We start from the raw sequence: 19030 nt of genomic DNA, 5'->3' as shown, positions 1-19030 counted from the left end.
AGACAGTTTAGATTAATAGAGTTTAGGAAACCCTGGCAAAACCAGATGAAAATGTCTTACTGATTCTTATCACATCAATGTCCTAGGAACAAAATGGCCCCATGTGTGCTTGATGTAATGAATTAGACAACTAATTTAAGTGTAGGCAGCATGGAGCTGGACTCTGGAGGTGGGCAGAGTTCCACCACTTCAGGGCTGGGTTGCTCTCAGCAAGTTACAGAGCCAGTCTGAGCTTCACTGTCTTTCTTTGTCAAATATAATTGTTGGGAGCAATAAGTGAGGTGCTACCTAATGTAGCAACTTATCAATCCTCTTCTCTAGTCCTTCCTCCCCTACCATTTCAACAAGTGTTTCAGGTAGAGTTAATGAGAACCAGGTGATAAAGCCACAAACACCATCCTTGCTCTCCAATTCCTCCGAAAAATAAAAATAACTGAAAGTGACTGATTAATTCATGATTTTTTAAAAGTATGTGGATCACATATGTATGTAAATAGTACATTTAAGTTATGAGGCTTTGTTTGACCCAGACATGCAGCTGATTTTACAGAAAATTACTGTGCAACTGGTTAATCTGGAATTGCTCCATATTCTTCAATTTTGATTACCAAATTTGGAATTGAATAGAGTTCTGGTCCATAATCACAAGAAACTCAAATACAGGAAGATGCTACTTTCCCTGACGCTTTGTTATTTAGTTCCACTGACAGCAGATTAGTCAGTCACCCCTTAGGGAGAATTTTTTCCACGAAGAGTTAGACTTAGGAATGCCTTGGCAGTTTTTACAAACAAGCTAACCTGATGGAAATTCATTTTGAGTTGATAAATCCTATGGCATAATCATTTTAATTGTGTTTACTTATTAGAACACTGCTTTGAATTGCTTTGCTTACTTTTCAACCTTTTTTTTGAAACAGTCTCACTCTGTCACCCTGGCAAGAGTGCAGTGGTGTCATCAAGGCTCACTGCAACCTCCAACTCCTGGGCTTAAGTGATCCTCCTGCCTCAACCTCCCTGGAACTATAGGCGTGCACCCCAGCTAATTTTTTCTATTTTTAGTAGAGATGGGGTCTCGCTCTTGCTCAGGCTGGTGTCGAACTCCTGAGCTCAAATAATCCTCCTGCCTTGGCCTCCCAGAGTGCTAGGATTACAGATGTGAGCCACTGCGCCCACCCTCAAGCTCTTTTTTGACATTCTGCGAACATGAATGTCAGGACATTGTGGAGATCCAAGACCTAATTCTTACCATGGGCCTTGAAGTAATTTTGATGAACTCCATAGTTGAAAGATGGGTAACTCCTTAAATAAACATGTAGAATGTCAGAATTTTAAAGGGCTTTAGTGATTACTGGTCCAGTCATACATCTGAAGCTTAAATTTGCTCTAGTACATCCCTGCCAAGTGAGATTCAACTCTTCAGTGTCCTCCAGACAGCTCTATTAAAAACTTTTTCTTTATCTTAAACCCCACAGCTTCCACCTTTGGGTCCAGATGCTATTAGAAACATAAAAATCAGTTCTGCTCAAACTTATGAGGCTGCAAACTTCTTAAGGGCAGGGACTGTATCCACTGCAGCTACCAGTAACTTGCTAAATGATTGCTAAATGGAGTTAAAAGCAGATGTTCTTTATTTTGGGATATTATCTTATAGAACGGCAAATGATCAGTATATTTAAGTTCCACTGAGAAAGCATCATAAAAGTAACTGATATTATTATTTAAATGCTATAGCTGATATATTTTGTTATTCATTCAATCTTATAATTCAAGCCATTTTACCTGTTTATCTTATACATCATAGTACTTTTATTATAAAATAGCATATTTCATGACTCTACGGATATTAACTATTAGGCATCACATGCCTGAGACATGAGGCAGAGAAGTTGAAACCCTACTGTAGTAGGCATTAGAAGTCCTGGGTTATAGCCCCAGCCCCGCCACTGCCATCTAAGTGACCCTGCACAGGTCCCTCAAGCTCTCCACAAACTGATTCCTCTTCCACAAACTGCAAGGGTTGAACCAAATGCTTTCATTAAGTTCTTTCCACTTTCACAAATTTTTTGTGTTTCAAAAGTGATCAAAATTTTTTGACTTGTCGGTCCCATGTGGTAGAGTATCATAGAGACAGTCAAAGAATACAGACCTCTGATTTCCAGTTCAGTTCTCAATTTATATCGTCAATAACTATCCACTTATGTACACTATTTAAAACTGGGGTGCTTTTTTCCCTTTCTCTTTTCAGAACACGTTTCTTCAGGAAACAGTGCGTAGAGAGTGTGAAGAACGCTTTGAGCTGACAGAGGCTTTGAGTCAAGCCAGGGAACAGCTCCTGGAACTCAGAAAGCTCAGTGGAAGTTTACCGTTGTCACCAAGTTCCCTCAGCAAGGGCAGCCTAACCTCCCCTGCTACAGCAGTCGGTAATCATGGAGAGAGAAGCCTTGCGAGACTGAACTCTGAAAAAGTGATCAAAATTCCCAGCCTGCATGGAGTGTCAAAACCCACCACTGCCACAACCTCAGATAAGCCCAAGAGGGTCAGCAGCTCAGGTTTGCCGGTTCTCCCCCAGCCACATCCTCCCAGGGGTGGAGCATCTTCAGCAAATGAGCCCAGACAGAGACTAGCTGCCATTCTTCGGAGGAGGCTAAGTCAGCAGTGATTGTCCAAAGTCAGGAGCGTGCTCTTTCACAGAGTGCCAGAAACGCACTGTAGCCAAGGAGGACAAGGACCAAATTATTTTCACAGGTCAAGAATGCATGTCTATAGATATACTTTTAAAAAATGTAACAAGCTAGAAAATTGTGAACCCACAATTGTAACATAATTAAGTTGTTGGTATTTCAGAGGGTCAATTTCTATATTTATGTATATACATTCAGATGTGCACTGTGAATATGTCCTTTTAAAGATCACCGGTAAAATTTTTCACCCATAACATCTTTTCTAATTTTTTTGGAGCATTACAAAGCAGAAATATTTCCACAAAGAATAGATTGTATTGGTTTTGCCGGTGTTTGCTCATTTGTTTGTTGAGCTGAATAGGTTAAGTAGGTATAATATGTATTCCAAATAGAAAAAAAAAAAGTACTTTAATCCTTGATGAGATAATTTCCAAAATTCTTAGTTCAGATTTTCACAATACTCATCACCCTAATCAAAAGCTGCTTTTCTTTACCTTGCAATCTAGTTGGCTAATCTAATTTCTTTAGGCTAGGTCAGAGAATGATACATAACCTTCAGGAAGACAGTCTTCCCTCAGTGTCTGGGGACCTCCTAGAAAAAGGGATGGTAACTCCAATTCAAGAAAAAGGTGTTTACTTCTCAAATTATAAAGATTACTTTAGTAAACAAAGAGCCTGACCAGATTGGTAGGTATTTTCTATATCAAATGCTTTTTAGTACTCAGAGTTAGGTTTTAATTTGAACATGTATTCTCAAGCCATTGGGAAGAGAACCAATTCAAAACAGTTTAGCAAAGGCACATAGAGCTAATGTGGATTCAAATTTTATTACCCCTGAAAATGAGTAACTGGTTAACATGTTTTCTATTTTCAGAGTGGGAAAGTAAAACCAGAAACCAGATCAGCTATTTTAAGCTATCTTAAAGTTTCAGGCTCCTCCTGTTCCTTAAAACACAACTCTTTACCTTAGGCTAGTGTTTGTCTGTCTTTTTCACCATCTAATAAAAGTGTATTTTCCTTCAAAAACTGACTGTACTTAAATCCTCCATCTGACTACATCATGGACATCCAGCCTTCCTACTCCTGTATTACAATAATAGTAGATGTAAAATATGGTACATAAAATTCTCTACTATTTGGCTACTTTATTGATGAGAGAATCTAAAGGTACTTAGGATCCCTCCCATGTATAAAAATGTAAAATTACTAAGCAAAATCAAGTTTCTCTCCCATCTTCCAAAGGATTAACCTAATTAACCAGTAGAGTGTTTCAATCTCAAAAAAATTCCACATTAGGTCCACTTGTGTTAAGAGTTGGAATGCTCACTTTTGTTTTACGGACATCGGCGTCCCTTGTAATGGCATTGGACAAGAGAGCACGACATCAGGAAGGTGGCACTGGGGTGGATCTTAGAGGTCACCCCAACGATCACTTACCAGATAAAGAATAGGTACCCCAAGAGATCGTGACTTGGCTAAGGTGGTGCAGCCAGTTAGTAACAGAGCTGGAACCAGGACCTCTGTCACCTGACCCCAATGTTTCCACCTCACCAGAGCTTCCCAAGCCACCATCATGATTTTTGTCAGTGGCACCTGCACTGTACTTAGTTAACATTTTTAGCTAAAGACAATATTAGTTAAAGACAATGTTTCTTTAAGTGCACCTTTTAAACTGAAATTTATATAAAAAGGAAATGACACAAGGAATAATAACTATAAAGTAATGAATTTGATTTGCTACTTTTTATAATACACTTTAAAATAAATGTGTATCTATTAAGATAAGAAATGTTAGTTGGTGTACCCTCTAAATCATCTTGTGCAATGCCAGCAGGGGACCACCGCACTAGGCCTTATCGTCTGCGATCTGTTGTTTTCATGTTTAAATTACAAGTACTCATGACATACAGAAGAAGGCCAAAGCTAGTGAAAGCACAAGAGAACATTTGGGGCAACAGTCTTTATTGTAGGGTTATACATACTTGGTACAATCTTGCAATTTCAGCTCTCTCTTCAGGAACCATGGGGATACAAGGAGTGTCTTCATTTTCCCTAAACTATGAACATATTTATATTTGTAAAGAAAATCACATGTAAGCTTTTCTAAAGGGCTGTAAAGACTATGGTTTCTCAGTTTGTTGTTACACTCTTGCTTTACAATGAGTAATTCTGTAAATAATAACTCTGAGAATAGAATCATGATCTGCAGTGAGGTTGTGTTATATTCCACAAATATGTCAGAGAAGTAATTTTCTAGATAAATAGAAAGACATTATTTATATTTATTTCAATGTAGACCATTTGAATGGTGCAGACTAAGCTACATGCTTATGTCTTTCAAATAAAAACATCTAAAAAAAGAAAAGCATTAGAGTATGTAACCTAGAGGTTAAGAACACATTCAGACCTTCCTTGATTTTCCTACTGATGAATGAAATCCTGGCATGAAACAGCTATCAGGAATGTTTAAAAAGTATTGTGTATTATGGCAAAATAAGGCTCTCAAATGCATATAATATCTATTAAGTCTAATGCTTTTAATTTCTCTATATACAGCTGTTTTCTGTGACCTCAGGGGAAGGATTTATAGGTGATAAGAGAAAAGAATATTATGTAAAATATTCCTTAGATAATTATAACCCTCTGTTTTTCTTCTTAAACTTGTATGGATGGACAAAGATGAAAGAATTCTCCTAAGTTAGCATAGATTTCTCAAGCGGTTTTTAAAAGTTTTATTTAATTAAATTACTATATTTACAGTTGGTCAGAACTGCTTAAAAGTTAGATTTTCTGGCAATGGAATTGACTGGAAGAGACATTAATAGTGAAAATTATGTAAGACTAAGATCTTCTAATGTTCTGTTAGTCTTAAAAAAGTTTTTGTAATATTTCAGATCAATTATAGCTAATTTCTTTGATTATGGAACAAGTTTTCTCAAGCTTTATCTTTTAAAATTCTTATGTCTGTTACAATATTGCAGTGATAAATCAATCTAGTATCCTAAGAGTGTTACATACTGCAGCTATTAATAAAAATTCCTAACCATTGTGCTGTAGCTTATGGAGCACAGGAAATCAATTTGGAATGTGCCCAAAGTTCACAAATCCTATAATGATTATGGATTATTGAACTTTTTCATTTTGATGTTTTAGGAAAAAAATTAATGTACACAGTATCCTGCACAGAACACCTTTAATGGTCCTCAGACCATGATAGACAATTATGGTATCATTCCTAAGGTGGTGTCTATGGTATTTTAAGGAAGAAAATTTACTTTTCTTCTTGAAAATATTAACTGTGTGTTGTAGCAAGTTGTGAAGCCAATGTAAGTTGCACTTTTAGAATACTAAATATAAATTATATCATCTTTGTATATTGTGAATTTCATAGATAGAATTTTCCTAACAATACAGTAGTTGAATCTGGAATACACTTTCCTATGACAATATTTACCATAATCTAGTAAATCACATGATTTCTCTCTTCTCCAACATTTATACAGCATAGTACTTTATATCCATTAAGTGAGTAAAAAAATTACTAGGCATCCCTTACCCTCCAAGAAAATATGTAAGAGAATACTGAGTTGCAGAGATTAAGTAATTTGCCAAAAATAAATAATAGATAGGACTAATAAATAATTTTAAGCTTCTGCAGTTTCTGAGCATCTTGATCCATAGATTAATACTGAAGCTGTATTATTCATTCACTCATTTCTTCAACAGACATGGAGAACTGAAAAAGCACTCTGAGAGCTACAAAGATAACTAAGACATACTACAGATGCCCGGGAATCGTATAGCAGGGGGCAGGAGAAAAGCATATACAGAAATTATAATGTAGGCCAGCATGTTGAGTAAGAAGAGTGTCAAGAGCAAGGTGTTAATGTCAGTTCAACTTCTTTCTAGAAGAATCAAAGAATACTTTAAACAAGAATTGGCATTTACAGTGGGTCTTGAAGAATGAGTAGGATTTTATGGAAGAAGGTATACCAGGCAGAGGAAATGTCTGAACAGAGCCACAGACTCTGTGGGAAGTGTAGAAGACATTTGGTGAAGGGAAATAGTGGGAACTTGCAAAAGGTGGGGTGACCCCATTACATGAAGGTATTGGAAAAGGGCCCAGTGCAGGCTTTTGACTGGAAGTGGCACGAGTTTTATTGAAATTTGGCAACATGGCCGTGTTGGAGCAATTACGGAATAGAAAGGCTTGCGATGGAAGACCAGTTGGTGGAGAACTGTAAGTAGTCCAGACAAGAGTTAATGAAATTCTGAATAAATATGTGTTGATATTGGGAATAAACAGGAGGAATCTGATTCAAATTCTATTCAGAAAAGAGAAAGGATTTGTTCCCTGTTAAACGCAATTCAAAACCATTATCAGCCATTGCTACCTTAGCAAGGGTGCATTTTATGAGATTGGCTCCAATTAAAGGATCATCTCCTATTTAAGGATATTACAGCTTCTCTGAAAATGTGAAATAATAAGAGCTACATTTTCATTTAGACAATTAATACCAGAGACTCAGTATTCATAAGAAGTCTCCTTAAATAAAAATACAAATCTGAATAGTGTTCTCAGAATTATGGAGGAAGAGTATAGAAATTGACATTAAAAAGAAATAACTATCATCTTGGCTCAAAGAATGCAAAGTACAACTAAACAGGGAGCTTTGGGTACAATAAAACTTCTTTCTGATTCTCACTAACAGGTTTATGAGAGAAAATATAGAAGACAATAGCTAGAATAAAAATGTTGTCTAAAAAATCTATAAATTTTATGGCTCTGAAGGGGCCTGCTGTATCACTTGGTCCAAACCTGCAATTTTATAGGAGACAATAGGTTCTTTAGACTCTAAATAATTTTGCATTCACATAGCTGCTTAACAACAGACTTGATGCAAGAGAGCCTGGGCCTCCAACTTGTGGCCTGTGCATCTCATTTCTAGACAGGAAGAACAGTATCAGTGCTATCGCTTTCGGATACTCAGAGTGGTCCAGCAGGATCAGTATCTCCTGGGAGCTTGTTAGAAAGGCAGAATATCAGTCCTCATACCTGAACCTTCTGACTGGAATCGGGTTTTGATGAGATTCTCGGGTGATTCATATACTTGCTGCAGTATGAGAAACACTGTGTATGGTGTTGCCATTGGCCCTGGCACATTCCACACTTAAGAGCTATGCATTAGTGGTGCACTGCTACCTGCCCCCATAGGTTGACCCATTTAACACCTTGGCTCCCAGGGTACCCAAATTCCACTTCTTCACCCATCGATCAGGAATCTATAACTCTCCAAGAAAACCAGTGAATTAAAGGAAATCAATAGTCATTCATAAAAACCTTAAATATACCAGCACCCAAGGCTCTGAGCTAGTATATTTTTTTAAAAAATCTAATAGAAGCACTTTGGTTTTGATTATTGGCAACTCACAGAATAATCCTAAATTTAAATCTCATAACAGCATATATTTAGATGTCTGATTCCCAAAAGAAAATTTGGTAATGCTGGTTGTTTTTTGAGGCTTGTGAAACACAGAATGCTTAGATAATTTATTAGAATTATGAAGGAAATATTACAGTACTATTATTCCCCCTGAAAGTAGTTCTAAATCACTTAAATATAACACTGTAACTTGCAGAGTTGCACCTAAATCAATTTATTTTAAAGGTAGAACTAACAGTGACTGAATAGGAATAGATTCAGATTCTCAATTTCAAAATCTGTATTTAACACAATGAGGCATTATGCTCACTTGTCTTTGAACATTAGGTCAGCCCATCTCATGGTACCATAGGGTGGCCACCTTCTTTAAATTCTTTGAATTCATAAAATAATGAAAGGGATTGATTTCATTTGCCATGAAAAAGTTTTTTAATATCTTTTATTAACATATTCAGTGCTAATATTTAGCTAGTATGTTATCTGTTATTACCGCTAATAACTCCTATAGTTAAACAATAATTTGAACTCGAGAATTAGATATAGCATTTTTAGAATAGAGCATTTTTATAGAATTAGATATAAGCATTTTTAAATAGAGGTTTCATAGGACATTTGTGTAAAAAGACTTAATGCTGAAAATATATTTGTTTGCTGGCAAATATGAACATCTGGCTTTGCATTGTGCACCGTTGCCAGACAGATCTACCTTTCTCCCAAGCGAGCTTGATACGGTCTAACACATTAATCTAAAGAGATATCTTCTGTCTTCTGTCTCCCTAAAGTGAATGAGTTTTACAGTTGTAATTTTCTATCCAGAACCTTACATTTCTAGGGAATTAAGGTTTCTGCCAAGATTCAAGTGACTACTTTTTTGTTACTGATTTAAAGCAGGATTTCTTAAAACCCTGAGCAGCCAAGTTTCCAGTCACTGTTACCAGACTTTTAAAAATGGTACAGTTGAGGTTTAAGCTGGGATCTCATAGTATCTCAAAACTGTAATCTTTTGTTTTTCCAAGTGGTACACAGTGCTCAGTATGGAAAGTGAGAAATATATTTTTGGTGAGGTTAGGGAGAAAAGAATCTACTACCTCATTTAATAGCAGTGATTGACCCAATCACGCAAGGACTAACTCCACATGTTCCATGCTCCAGAATTATAAGTCGATGTTTTTCTAATGTACCCCCCAAATTTTTTAAACTACGTATCTGTTGCACATTTTTAGGTTGATATCTAAAATATTTCATCCTAAGTTTAAGTAGATGTGAAGAATATTGTAAAGATAACCAATATGTTATAAATATTGGCATTTAAAAAATAAATATGTCACTTTAAGATTTGTAAAACTTTTATTGATCTATCATATTAAATTGCTGTGAAAATATTGTGCATAACTTTATAAAATTCTCTGGATTGAGTTACTGTTACAGTTATTATTGCTATATTATTTAAAACAACATAAATTTATTACAAAGTTTGATTAAATAATTATTAAACATAAAAGTTAAATCTTGTTTACAATGCATTTCTTGATGAGCTCAATCAATGTCTAACTTTTTCTTTACATTCAACGAGAAAGAAACATAGATGCAGTCAAAAATAATTGGTCTTTACATAGAATCTTATTTACTTGTTAATAGAAAAAACTTAGCATTTTAAAATGAGGATTTCATTATATTGTAATAAACATTTCAAACATTATCTGATACAATTATTTTAACTACTTCATTTGAATAATAAACACCAAGGGGAAAGATCTGATAGAACTTTTATCTAGTATATCTCCAATACACTAGATAAAACTTTATTGATTAAAAATTTTATCTATAAATTTTGACAGTTTAAGAAAACATTCTAATTACATTTAAAAGAATTAGTGACACTAACCTATACTGCTTTGGCTATTTAAAGATTCTTTTCCTTCCAGCTAATGATGTGTCTTAGGGTTAAATATCAAGAAGAGCTGAAAAAAGCTGTTTATATTTGAATGCATTGTGAGAGGGGGCATTTTCAACAGTAAACATCTCTTACTAATGTTATTTTTGCCTTGCTTTCATAAAACTGTCCCTCAAATGCATACTTTGACAAAGCCATGACATAGACGAGAAGAATCATTAGTTCAAAATTGTCTTACTGCACTCTACCTTGTATCTGAACTCAAAATCCCAATATAGACTAATGTGTCATATTTCTAGCACTAGATTTTAACAGGAATATTTATGTCAGGGAAATACCAGAAGCCCAATGAACTTACAATCATCACCTCTTCAAGTACCCCTGGGGTACACATACTCCATGATAAAGACCACCATTCAAAGTTATCATGTCAGATCAAACAGAATCTTGTTTGCATCAGAGCATTAGACCTTCTGGGCTAAATCAAGTAGAGTACCTCAGGCCCAGGGGTTGGGCCCCCAGATCTAAGAGAGAGGCTGTGCCCCCTTCTTTCAGCCTGCCTCCACCCAAGAGTGCAGAGTATCTGCGAGAGGACCCTGAGAGCCACTGCTTGCCTCATCTGGCCTTGAGCACCAGATGACAGAAGAGGAAAATCTCTGAGTGCAGCATTGGTGGCGTCCCTGTGGTTCTCCGTGACCATGTCCCTGTGAAACTCCTTATAATACTCTTAACCAGAAGGACCCCACAACTGACCAATCCCATCCACATTATGGAGTCTAAGGTGGGCCTGCAATCACCAAAAAGAAAGTTCTCCTTCAATTTCCAGCAGTAAGAGAAGTAGTGAAGAGGACTGTGAGTCATGAAGGTTGAGTTTGGGGTCAGGGAGAGCTTAAGTTCTTTGTAACTAACGTGGTTGGAACTCTGAGACAATGATTGTTAATATCATCAAATTCTGAATATCCACACAAATCACTGACTTGGGGAAAAGAGATAACACTTATTTGTACTATTCGTGCCCTAGACATAGTACATTGGTAGAAAGAGATGGCCCTGTTTGATGAAAAGAGATCTTTTTTCAATGTTTTGGTGTTGTTATTGATGACTCAGATACAGTCATACAACTAATATTAGAGTTTGTTTTGATTATGCATTGAAGGCCTTTGAAAATGCCTTCATCTGTAATTTGTAATTTGATGCTTATATTGGTCATGATGTGTTTCAGTAGCATATATGTGTAGAGTCTATGATGTTGCTCTTAATTTAATTACTGATGTGCTAAAAATTTCTTGTGCTAACTTCATAGGCACACTCTTTTTTTTTTATTCCAGAGTATTGTGAGGGTACAAGCATTATAGTTACACTTTATGTCTTTGCCTCACCCAAGTGTGGGTTAAAGGCATGCCCTTCCCTCCCTTTAGTGCTCCCCGTGTCCTTTAGTGGTAGATTTGCCCCCCCTTCCCCCTAATCCCTAGAGAGTATTTCTGCCATGTGATCAACCTAGTGTTGATCAGTTAGTGCCAATTTGATGGTGAGTACAAATGGATCCCGTTTTTCTGCTCTTGTGGTGCCCCACTTTGGATAACGGGCTTAAGTTTAATCCAGGAAAGTATAAGAGGTGCTAGATCACTGTCGTTTCTTATGATTGAGTAATATTCCATTGTAAACATATACCAAATTTTAATAATCCACTCATGGATTGACGGGCACTTGGGTTGTTTCCACATCCTTGCAATAGTGAATTGTGCTGCCATAAACATTAGGGTGCAGATGTCTTTATCGTAGAATGTTTTGTGCTCTTTTGGGTAGATGCACAGGCACACACTTGATTGCTCATGGTCTTCAGATACCCATGGCTTCTACAACTATCCCCACCCTTCCTAGGAGTTACGATAGCTGTGAGAAGGAGACTGGGAAGGGTCCAGCTGGGTCTGAGGGCACATGCCCTGATCCTGTCTTCATTTCAACAGCAAAATCTTTATGAACTGTTCATTATTTATACCTCTTCTGTACTCATTAGTATAAAAGCAGCTAAACTTTTCATGAAGAGAACTTTTTATTCATGCACTATTGAAATTCAGCCATTAAAGGTTTATCATAAAACTTTTTCCAAATTTAATACCATGGGTTTCAGCATGCAGATCTTCTCATAAAGGTTCCGAATTTTCCTAAAAACATGGTAAGGATATTGTCTCAGCAATTTTCCTTGGCCATCTTTGGATTCCATCTTAGCCTTCCTGAGAGCACAATTAAGCCTCAAATCTTCTAACTTATCTTAATATATGTAAAATGGGGCTATTATACTCCCTTAGCCAACTCACGTTAGGATCAGGGTCTCGCTGCAGGTCACTGAGGGATTTTCCTTCATTACCAAAAAGGCATGAATGAGAAAGGCCTCCTCCTTGCCTGGTGAAGGGCTGTGTCTTCCCAGGCATCGGGCTTCCTCCTCACTCTGTGCTCCCAGTTTAAAAGTAGTAACCGCAGTGCCAGTGGAAGACGGTGTGGAGTCTGGCTAACAGGCCTTGGGGCAGCCCCTTCCAATAGCCCATTAAAATCCCTGGATGAAAAAGAAGGTCAAAGACTCCGCACAAAGGCAACACAGTAACAACAAGAACCTGAACCCTCGCAGCCGTGCAACGTGGGTGCTGCCCCTCAAGGCCACTTTCCTGGAACATTCTGAGATGATAAATTCTAAAAAAGAATGAAGAGGAAACTTGTGTGAGTGGTGGTGCGGAGGGAGAGATGAGCAGTGGTGTGTTATATCTTGGGAAGTGGAATTCTCTCTGGGACTGCAGCACTGGTTCGGGATATCAGCAGACCGGGCAGCGTGGGTGGAGAAGTGCACAATGTCTCAAGAGTCCAGGTGCACTACAGTAGTAAGTACAATAGCGGCAGCAGCAGCAATAAAGTAATAACAGTAACACAATAGTAGCTGATATTTATTATTTATGATCAACAGTGCGTGGTGCTGAAGGCTTTAAACATATTCATTTAATCCTCACAAGATCCCTGTGTGGTTGGTATGTTTATTAGCTTCCTTGTACAGATGAGAAAAATCGAACTATTGAGAGGTTAGCAACTCACCCAAAGTCCCACAGCTAAGAAATGGCAAAGCCTGGATTAGGCAAATAGGCACTGGAAACCGGGAATTGGACTAGGGCACATCCCCTTGCCCTCCAGTTGTGCCTCTGAGAAGGAATATGGTATTCAACCCAGGGCAAACTTGAAGACATCTCCGTGCCCTGTGTATTGACATAAACATCCAGCCTCATTTGAGGGTGAGCATTCAAGAAAAAAAAGGGGGGGTGGGGAAATAGTTTAGAAGCTATGGGAAAACATTACAGCACAAAATAAAGAAGTAGAGGGAAAGAAAGCAGACCTGTGGAAAAGATCTTCTGCAGAATCTTGTAAGGACCCTTTAGGAAGCTATTTAGCAACCTGTAGAAGTAGAATATTATAGGCCTCATTCTTTTTTTTAAATATCATTTTCTACGTTAAGTCTTTAGGTCCTGTACTTTCTGATTTATTTCTTAAAAACGGTATCCTAGCTCTAGCCTCAAAAAAGCAGGCCCTCCTAAATACAAAGGATAAAAAGTATCAATACAGGTGTGAAGGGAGAGACAGAACTAACAAACAATATAGCTGTTCACAAGAAAAAACTCTCCAGATAAAGTCAAAGGCCAAAATTTATAAGAATAAAAAAAGTTCTTAATCTAGTAACCGTAAGAGTGAGCTCTTGAAAATTATCTATTAATGTCCATTTTTGAGACATAGGTCTTCAAAGTTTAAAGCTTCTTTTGTGGAATAAAGCCTTTTATTCCCAAAGTTCAGTTACGCTCATTGTTCATTGGTAGTAGCAGGATGAAATCACACCCATGATTTTAGATTGTACACAAACTCCCATTGTTTCGTTATGGTGCAGAGTATCTTAAAACTCTATCTTTGTTCTGCGTCCTTTGATTTATTTTTACCTTCTTATTATGTGCTATTTCTCTAGCTTGTTTCCCCGATCTTGCCATCTTCTAAATAGATTTTGTTTTTTGTTTTCTCCATTTGCTTATTTCTCCCATAGATTTTTTTTTTTTTTTTTTTTTTTTTTTTTGAGACAGAGTCTCTCTGTTGCCCTGGCTAGAGTGCCATGGCATCATCCTAGCTCACAGCAACCTCAAACTCCTGGGCTCAAGCGATCCTCCTGCCTCAGCCTCCCGAGTAGCTGGGACTACAGGCATGCGCCACCATGCCCGGCTTATTTTTTCTATACATATTTTTAGTTGTCCAGATAATTTCTTTCTATTTTTTTTAGTAGAGACAGGGTCTCGCTCTTGCTCAGGCTGGTCTTGAACTCCTGAGCTCAAACAATCCTCCCACCTCGGCCTCCCAAAGTGCTAGGATTATAGGAGTGAGCCACCGCGCCCGGCCTCCTATAGACTTTTTAACATGCTTACTCAAGGTTAATTTCTTGATGCTCCACCCAAACAATGCAGAAATTTTATAATGCTCTACGATTTTTCATCCCTTTCCATTTTATATTTGGACCAATATTTGAAGTCTATCTTGTTTTTTTAATCTCACACATTAGATATTTTATTACTATTTAACCTCAAAAATTAGACACATTATTATTACATGTAGTCAATGTTTATTTAGATTTACCCAACATATTTTTCCATTTCTTCATCATTTTTTCTTGCATCTCAGATCTTCCTACGTCTGTCTTCATAATCTTTCTGCCTAAAGCAATTTTTTCCTTTCTAAAAGTCTTATTCAATTTTTCTTCAATCTGCTTGATTTTAAAAAACTTTTATTCCTTGCTTATAAACTTCTCATTTCCTTAAATATATCAAACTTGCTTATTTTATATTCTTATAGTCTTTATAGGTCTGATTTTGCTGCCTATTGTTTCTTCTGGTTCTCACTCATGGTGCTTTATTTCTTGTGTATGTGTGGAACGGTAGGTATGTATGTGTGTGTTTTAATGTGACCATATGTTCCTTGGAACTTTACTTATAGGAATTCTTTGATACCTAGATTGAGATTGCATTTTTCCAGAGAAGATTTGTATTTTCCCCTCCCTCTTGATTATACAAACATTCTGGGAGCACTTTAATTAAAATGTCCCTTTTTTGATTTTTCAGATACGTGCGATACAAACTCATACAAAAGGCTAAGTTGTAGTTACAAATTCTGAAATGAGATTTCATACTACAGTCACCCTCCATATCTGCAGGTTCCACATCCACAGATTCAGCCAACGATGGAAAATATCTAAGGAAAAAACACACAAGGAAAAATAACAATAAAAATAAAAAATAACACAAATTCACAAATGCAGTATAACAACTATTTACATAACATTTACATTGTATTAGGGTGTTATAAATTAATCTAGAGATGATTTAAAGTATATGGGAGGATGTGTGTATGTTATATGCAAATACTATGCCATTTTATGTAAGGGACCTATGTGTCCTAAATTTTGGCATCACTGCGGGTCCTAGAACCAGTCACCTGAGGATTCCTAGAGATGACTTTATAAATCTCAAGTGAGATTTCGATTGCCATCACCTTTGGCCAAGGGCATGCACTGCCTCTCTACTCTGTCTGCTCTTCCCCATCCCTGCACATGTTGCCTGTAAGTTGGGCTGGGTGTGAGTGGTAATGGAACTCTCCCTGCTCTATCTCAGTCTGTGATATGATATTTCTCATTCAAACTAAATTGCAAGGGAGTCTTGTACAGAAACACTCTTTGAAGTTTCTGGGAAACTATGGCAGAGTCGAGAGAGTTGATGCTTCAACGCTGTCTTTTGTTTGGCATTGGGATCAAACACTGTATTTGTCATCTGCAGAACAATAGTATTTTGACCTTTATCTTTTTGTACAGCATTTAGGCAAGAAATTGATGATGCAAAGATTATTTTATTACACCCTTCCCCTTCCTGAGCTGGACAGTTATTATATCATAAAATCAGTTTTACTTATAATTATTCTCTAATCTTTACATCAATAATATATTCAAACATATCGAATCATCTTCCATAGTTAGCACTGACCAAATTCCATGCCTAATGCCTAAGTAACTTCCTGGGGTATGTTTTAAAAAAGCAACTCTGAACTGCCTGCATCTTTCACTTGCTTTGTCATGCCTGGGAGAAACAGACTCATCTTTATTAATCTATGAACAATTTAAAAAGAACAAAAATCTGAGTTTATCAAGTTCATGTTACTATCTTTACATATTGACATTTGGAAATGTCCTAGTCATTGTTTTTCATTATTGCTATGGCTTTTAAAACCTCCAATACTGTCATTTTGGCAAATAAGTGAACACCAGCAACGGCGTGAAAATAATCAGCCTCTCTTTGTAATGCGACATGGGGAAAATATTTCTTAATTTTCTAGCAGGTGCTGGGCTATGAGTCTGACTCATAAAGATAGTAATTATACCTCTTTTCTAAAGTGAAGCAGCAGAAAAAGAACATACCAAAATTAATGGGAAAGCAAGACTTGGCTCATTCTATCTGGAGACTCCATGATCCTGAGAGGTTTTTCTAAATGAATCACTGTTTTATGAAGGATAGCACAGGAGTGGGTATTTGTCTTTGTGTCAAAAACATGGATCCTTAGTAAACTGAATCTCTTCCTACTTTTAGCCAATTGAAAAAGATAAAAATCTTCAGAGCTTTATAGTGTTGAGCACAGATAAAGCCTCCTTACAGATAGAAACAAAATTTTTACCAGTTTCAACTGGCAGAGAAAATGTATTTCAGAAATTATTTTCACATAAATAACTTTTAACATTAGAACACTCCATACAAACAGGGTAGTGATTGTGTAAACATACTGCGTTATATGAAAATGAGAGCTCATGGATTCATGTAGAGCGTGCATTTGTGACACCATACACCAGAATGAGAAATATTTTCTCATTTCTTAAGTGGTGAAAGTGAGGTGGGAGGAGAGGCAGAGGGAGGGCTGGTTGGACAGTGAGGTAGTGTGACAAAGAGCAGCTGAAAACAAGGGGCAAAAATTGCAAGATAGGTGCATTTTAATTTGAATTGCAAATGGAAAATGTGTGACCTTGAATATTCGATCCATGCCTTTTCAACAAAAGGCACGTAGCTCACAGATATGGGCATAAAATAGCCCTAAGTCCATAGGTGATCGTCTGCTCTCTCTGTCTGTGTGTGGGGGTGTGTGTGTGTGTCTTTCTCTCTCTCTCACTTCTCCTATGTTTAGGACATGATATATTAAATAAAACAATAAAACACACTGATACAAAAGGAAATTGCTAGGAATTAATTTGAGAAGGAAAATTTTGAAAAGTAGTCTCCAGTCACCCTTGCTCCTGCCATTCCTGCATGTCCTTAAACCATCCCCTGTTTGTAGCAACTTCGTTCCCAAAGCCCTTATTGATGTTCTCTATCCAGTTTCAGTAAAGGACGGTGTGGTGATTGAAGAGTGCGTTCTCGTACACAGCGGCGTGTTGTGCATCACTTTGCAGTCAGCACTGTTTCGTGAGCTGACGATGATACTGGAGAAGATTTGTTTGAGGTTTCCCTGAGCACCAAATAGTCAAACAAACAAAACCTACATGCAATCAGATCTTGTCATTGGCTGTAACGAAGGGCAAGTTGTCACACACTTTTATCACCTAAGCAGGTCATTCTTTAGAGGGATATGAGAGCAACGAAAGCACAAGCTCTCAATCATAAGAGAAGACAATCTTCTATGGATTTAGGGCTTATGACCAGGACAGTGTTTATGGATGGAATTGAATCACTGTGTTCATTCTTTCTTTTCACTGACATCTATAAGGACAGGGAGTGCAAACAATAGCTTAGAATCCACCGTGTCCCTTGATGTTATGGACTGAATTATGTCTCCTCAAAATTCATATTTTGAAGCCCTAATATTTAGAGATTGGGTTTTTAAAGAGGTGATTAAAGGTCATAAGGGTAGGATCCTAGTCCAATAGGACTAATGTCCTTATAAGAAGAGGACGGGACACCAGACATGTGCACACACAGAAAAAAGGCCATGTGAAGGCACAATGAGGAGGTGGCCAAGGAGAAACCAAGCCTTCAACACCTTGATCTTGGACTTCAAGCCTCCAGAACTATTAGAAAGTAAATTTCTGTTGTTTAATCCACCCAGTCTGTGGTATTTTGTTATGGCAGCCCTAGAAACTGACACCCTCAGGATGGCTTATAGGTAACATGCCATCCCATTGTGATATCCAGTTGAAGCCCAGAGTCATGGAGACAGCCAGAATTCCACAATAGCCTGACACACACACCAAATTTGGCTTCTCTGTCAATGTCTGTCTCTCTTGCGCATTATACCAATAGCAAAGGAGCAAGGACTATCAATTAGGTTCAGTATGTTCTGAGAACACAAAAAGACAAATGATAAGGAACTTGTCATTTCATGGAGAAAGCTGAGATGATACCAGGACCCTGATAGAGGTATAAAGAGGGACTTTTGGTGACAAGAGTGACTAATTTGAATTATGGCCTTGGGATTATGGGAAGGACAGGGAGAATGGGTGAAGGTTTCACAAAGAGGGAGAAGTTTGACTAGGACTGTTTTGGTATCTATTACTGCCTAGAAAACCACCCCAAACTAATGACCAGCAGGCACTTGGCATAAAGCAATCACCATTTTATAATGCTCAAGGAGTCTGTGGGTTGGGACTTTGGATAGGACACAGTGTGGACAGCTGCCTCCACTCCATGCTGGAGACCCCAGGTGGGAGTGACTCAAACAATGAGGGCTGTAAGCATCCACATCCAAGACGACCTCTTCACTCATGTGCTGGTACCTGGACTGAAAGACAGGCTCAGCTGGGATATTGACCAAGCCTCCATCTGGCCTTTCCAACACAGCAGCCTCGGGTGGTCGGCCTCCTACATGGTACTTCCAAGCTTCAAGATCAAGTGTTCCTAGCAAATGAGGCAGAAACCCCATAGCCTTTTATGACCTAGCGTCGGAAGTCACAGAGTATCATTTCTAAA

General features: G+C 37.6%; 1 protein-coding gene across 1 annotated transcript in view; it reads left to right on the top strand.

Moving 5' to 3' along the window:
• The window catches only part of LEKR1 (leucine, glutamate and lysine rich 1), a 191813-nt gene extending 188807 nt beyond the window's left edge, over positions 1-3006 (top strand). The window contains exon 13 of the mRNA XM_012642881.1: positions 2246-3006. Within this exon, the coding sequence (XP_012498335.1) occupies positions 2246-2659 (414 nt within the window). The 3' untranslated portion in view covers positions 2660-3006. The remainder of the gene's footprint in view (positions 1-2245) is intronic.
• The last annotated feature ends 16024 nt before the right edge of the window (positions 3007-19030 follow it).

The sequence above is a fragment of the Propithecus coquereli genome, unplaced genomic scaffold, assembly GCF_000956105.1.
Source record: "Propithecus coquereli isolate 6110/MARCELLA unplaced genomic scaffold, Pcoq_1.0 Scaffold19, whole genome shotgun sequence".
NCBI lineage: Eukaryota > Metazoa > Chordata > Mammalia > Primates > Indriidae > Propithecus > Propithecus coquereli.
This window is presented reverse-complemented; position numbering and strand designations above follow the sequence as displayed.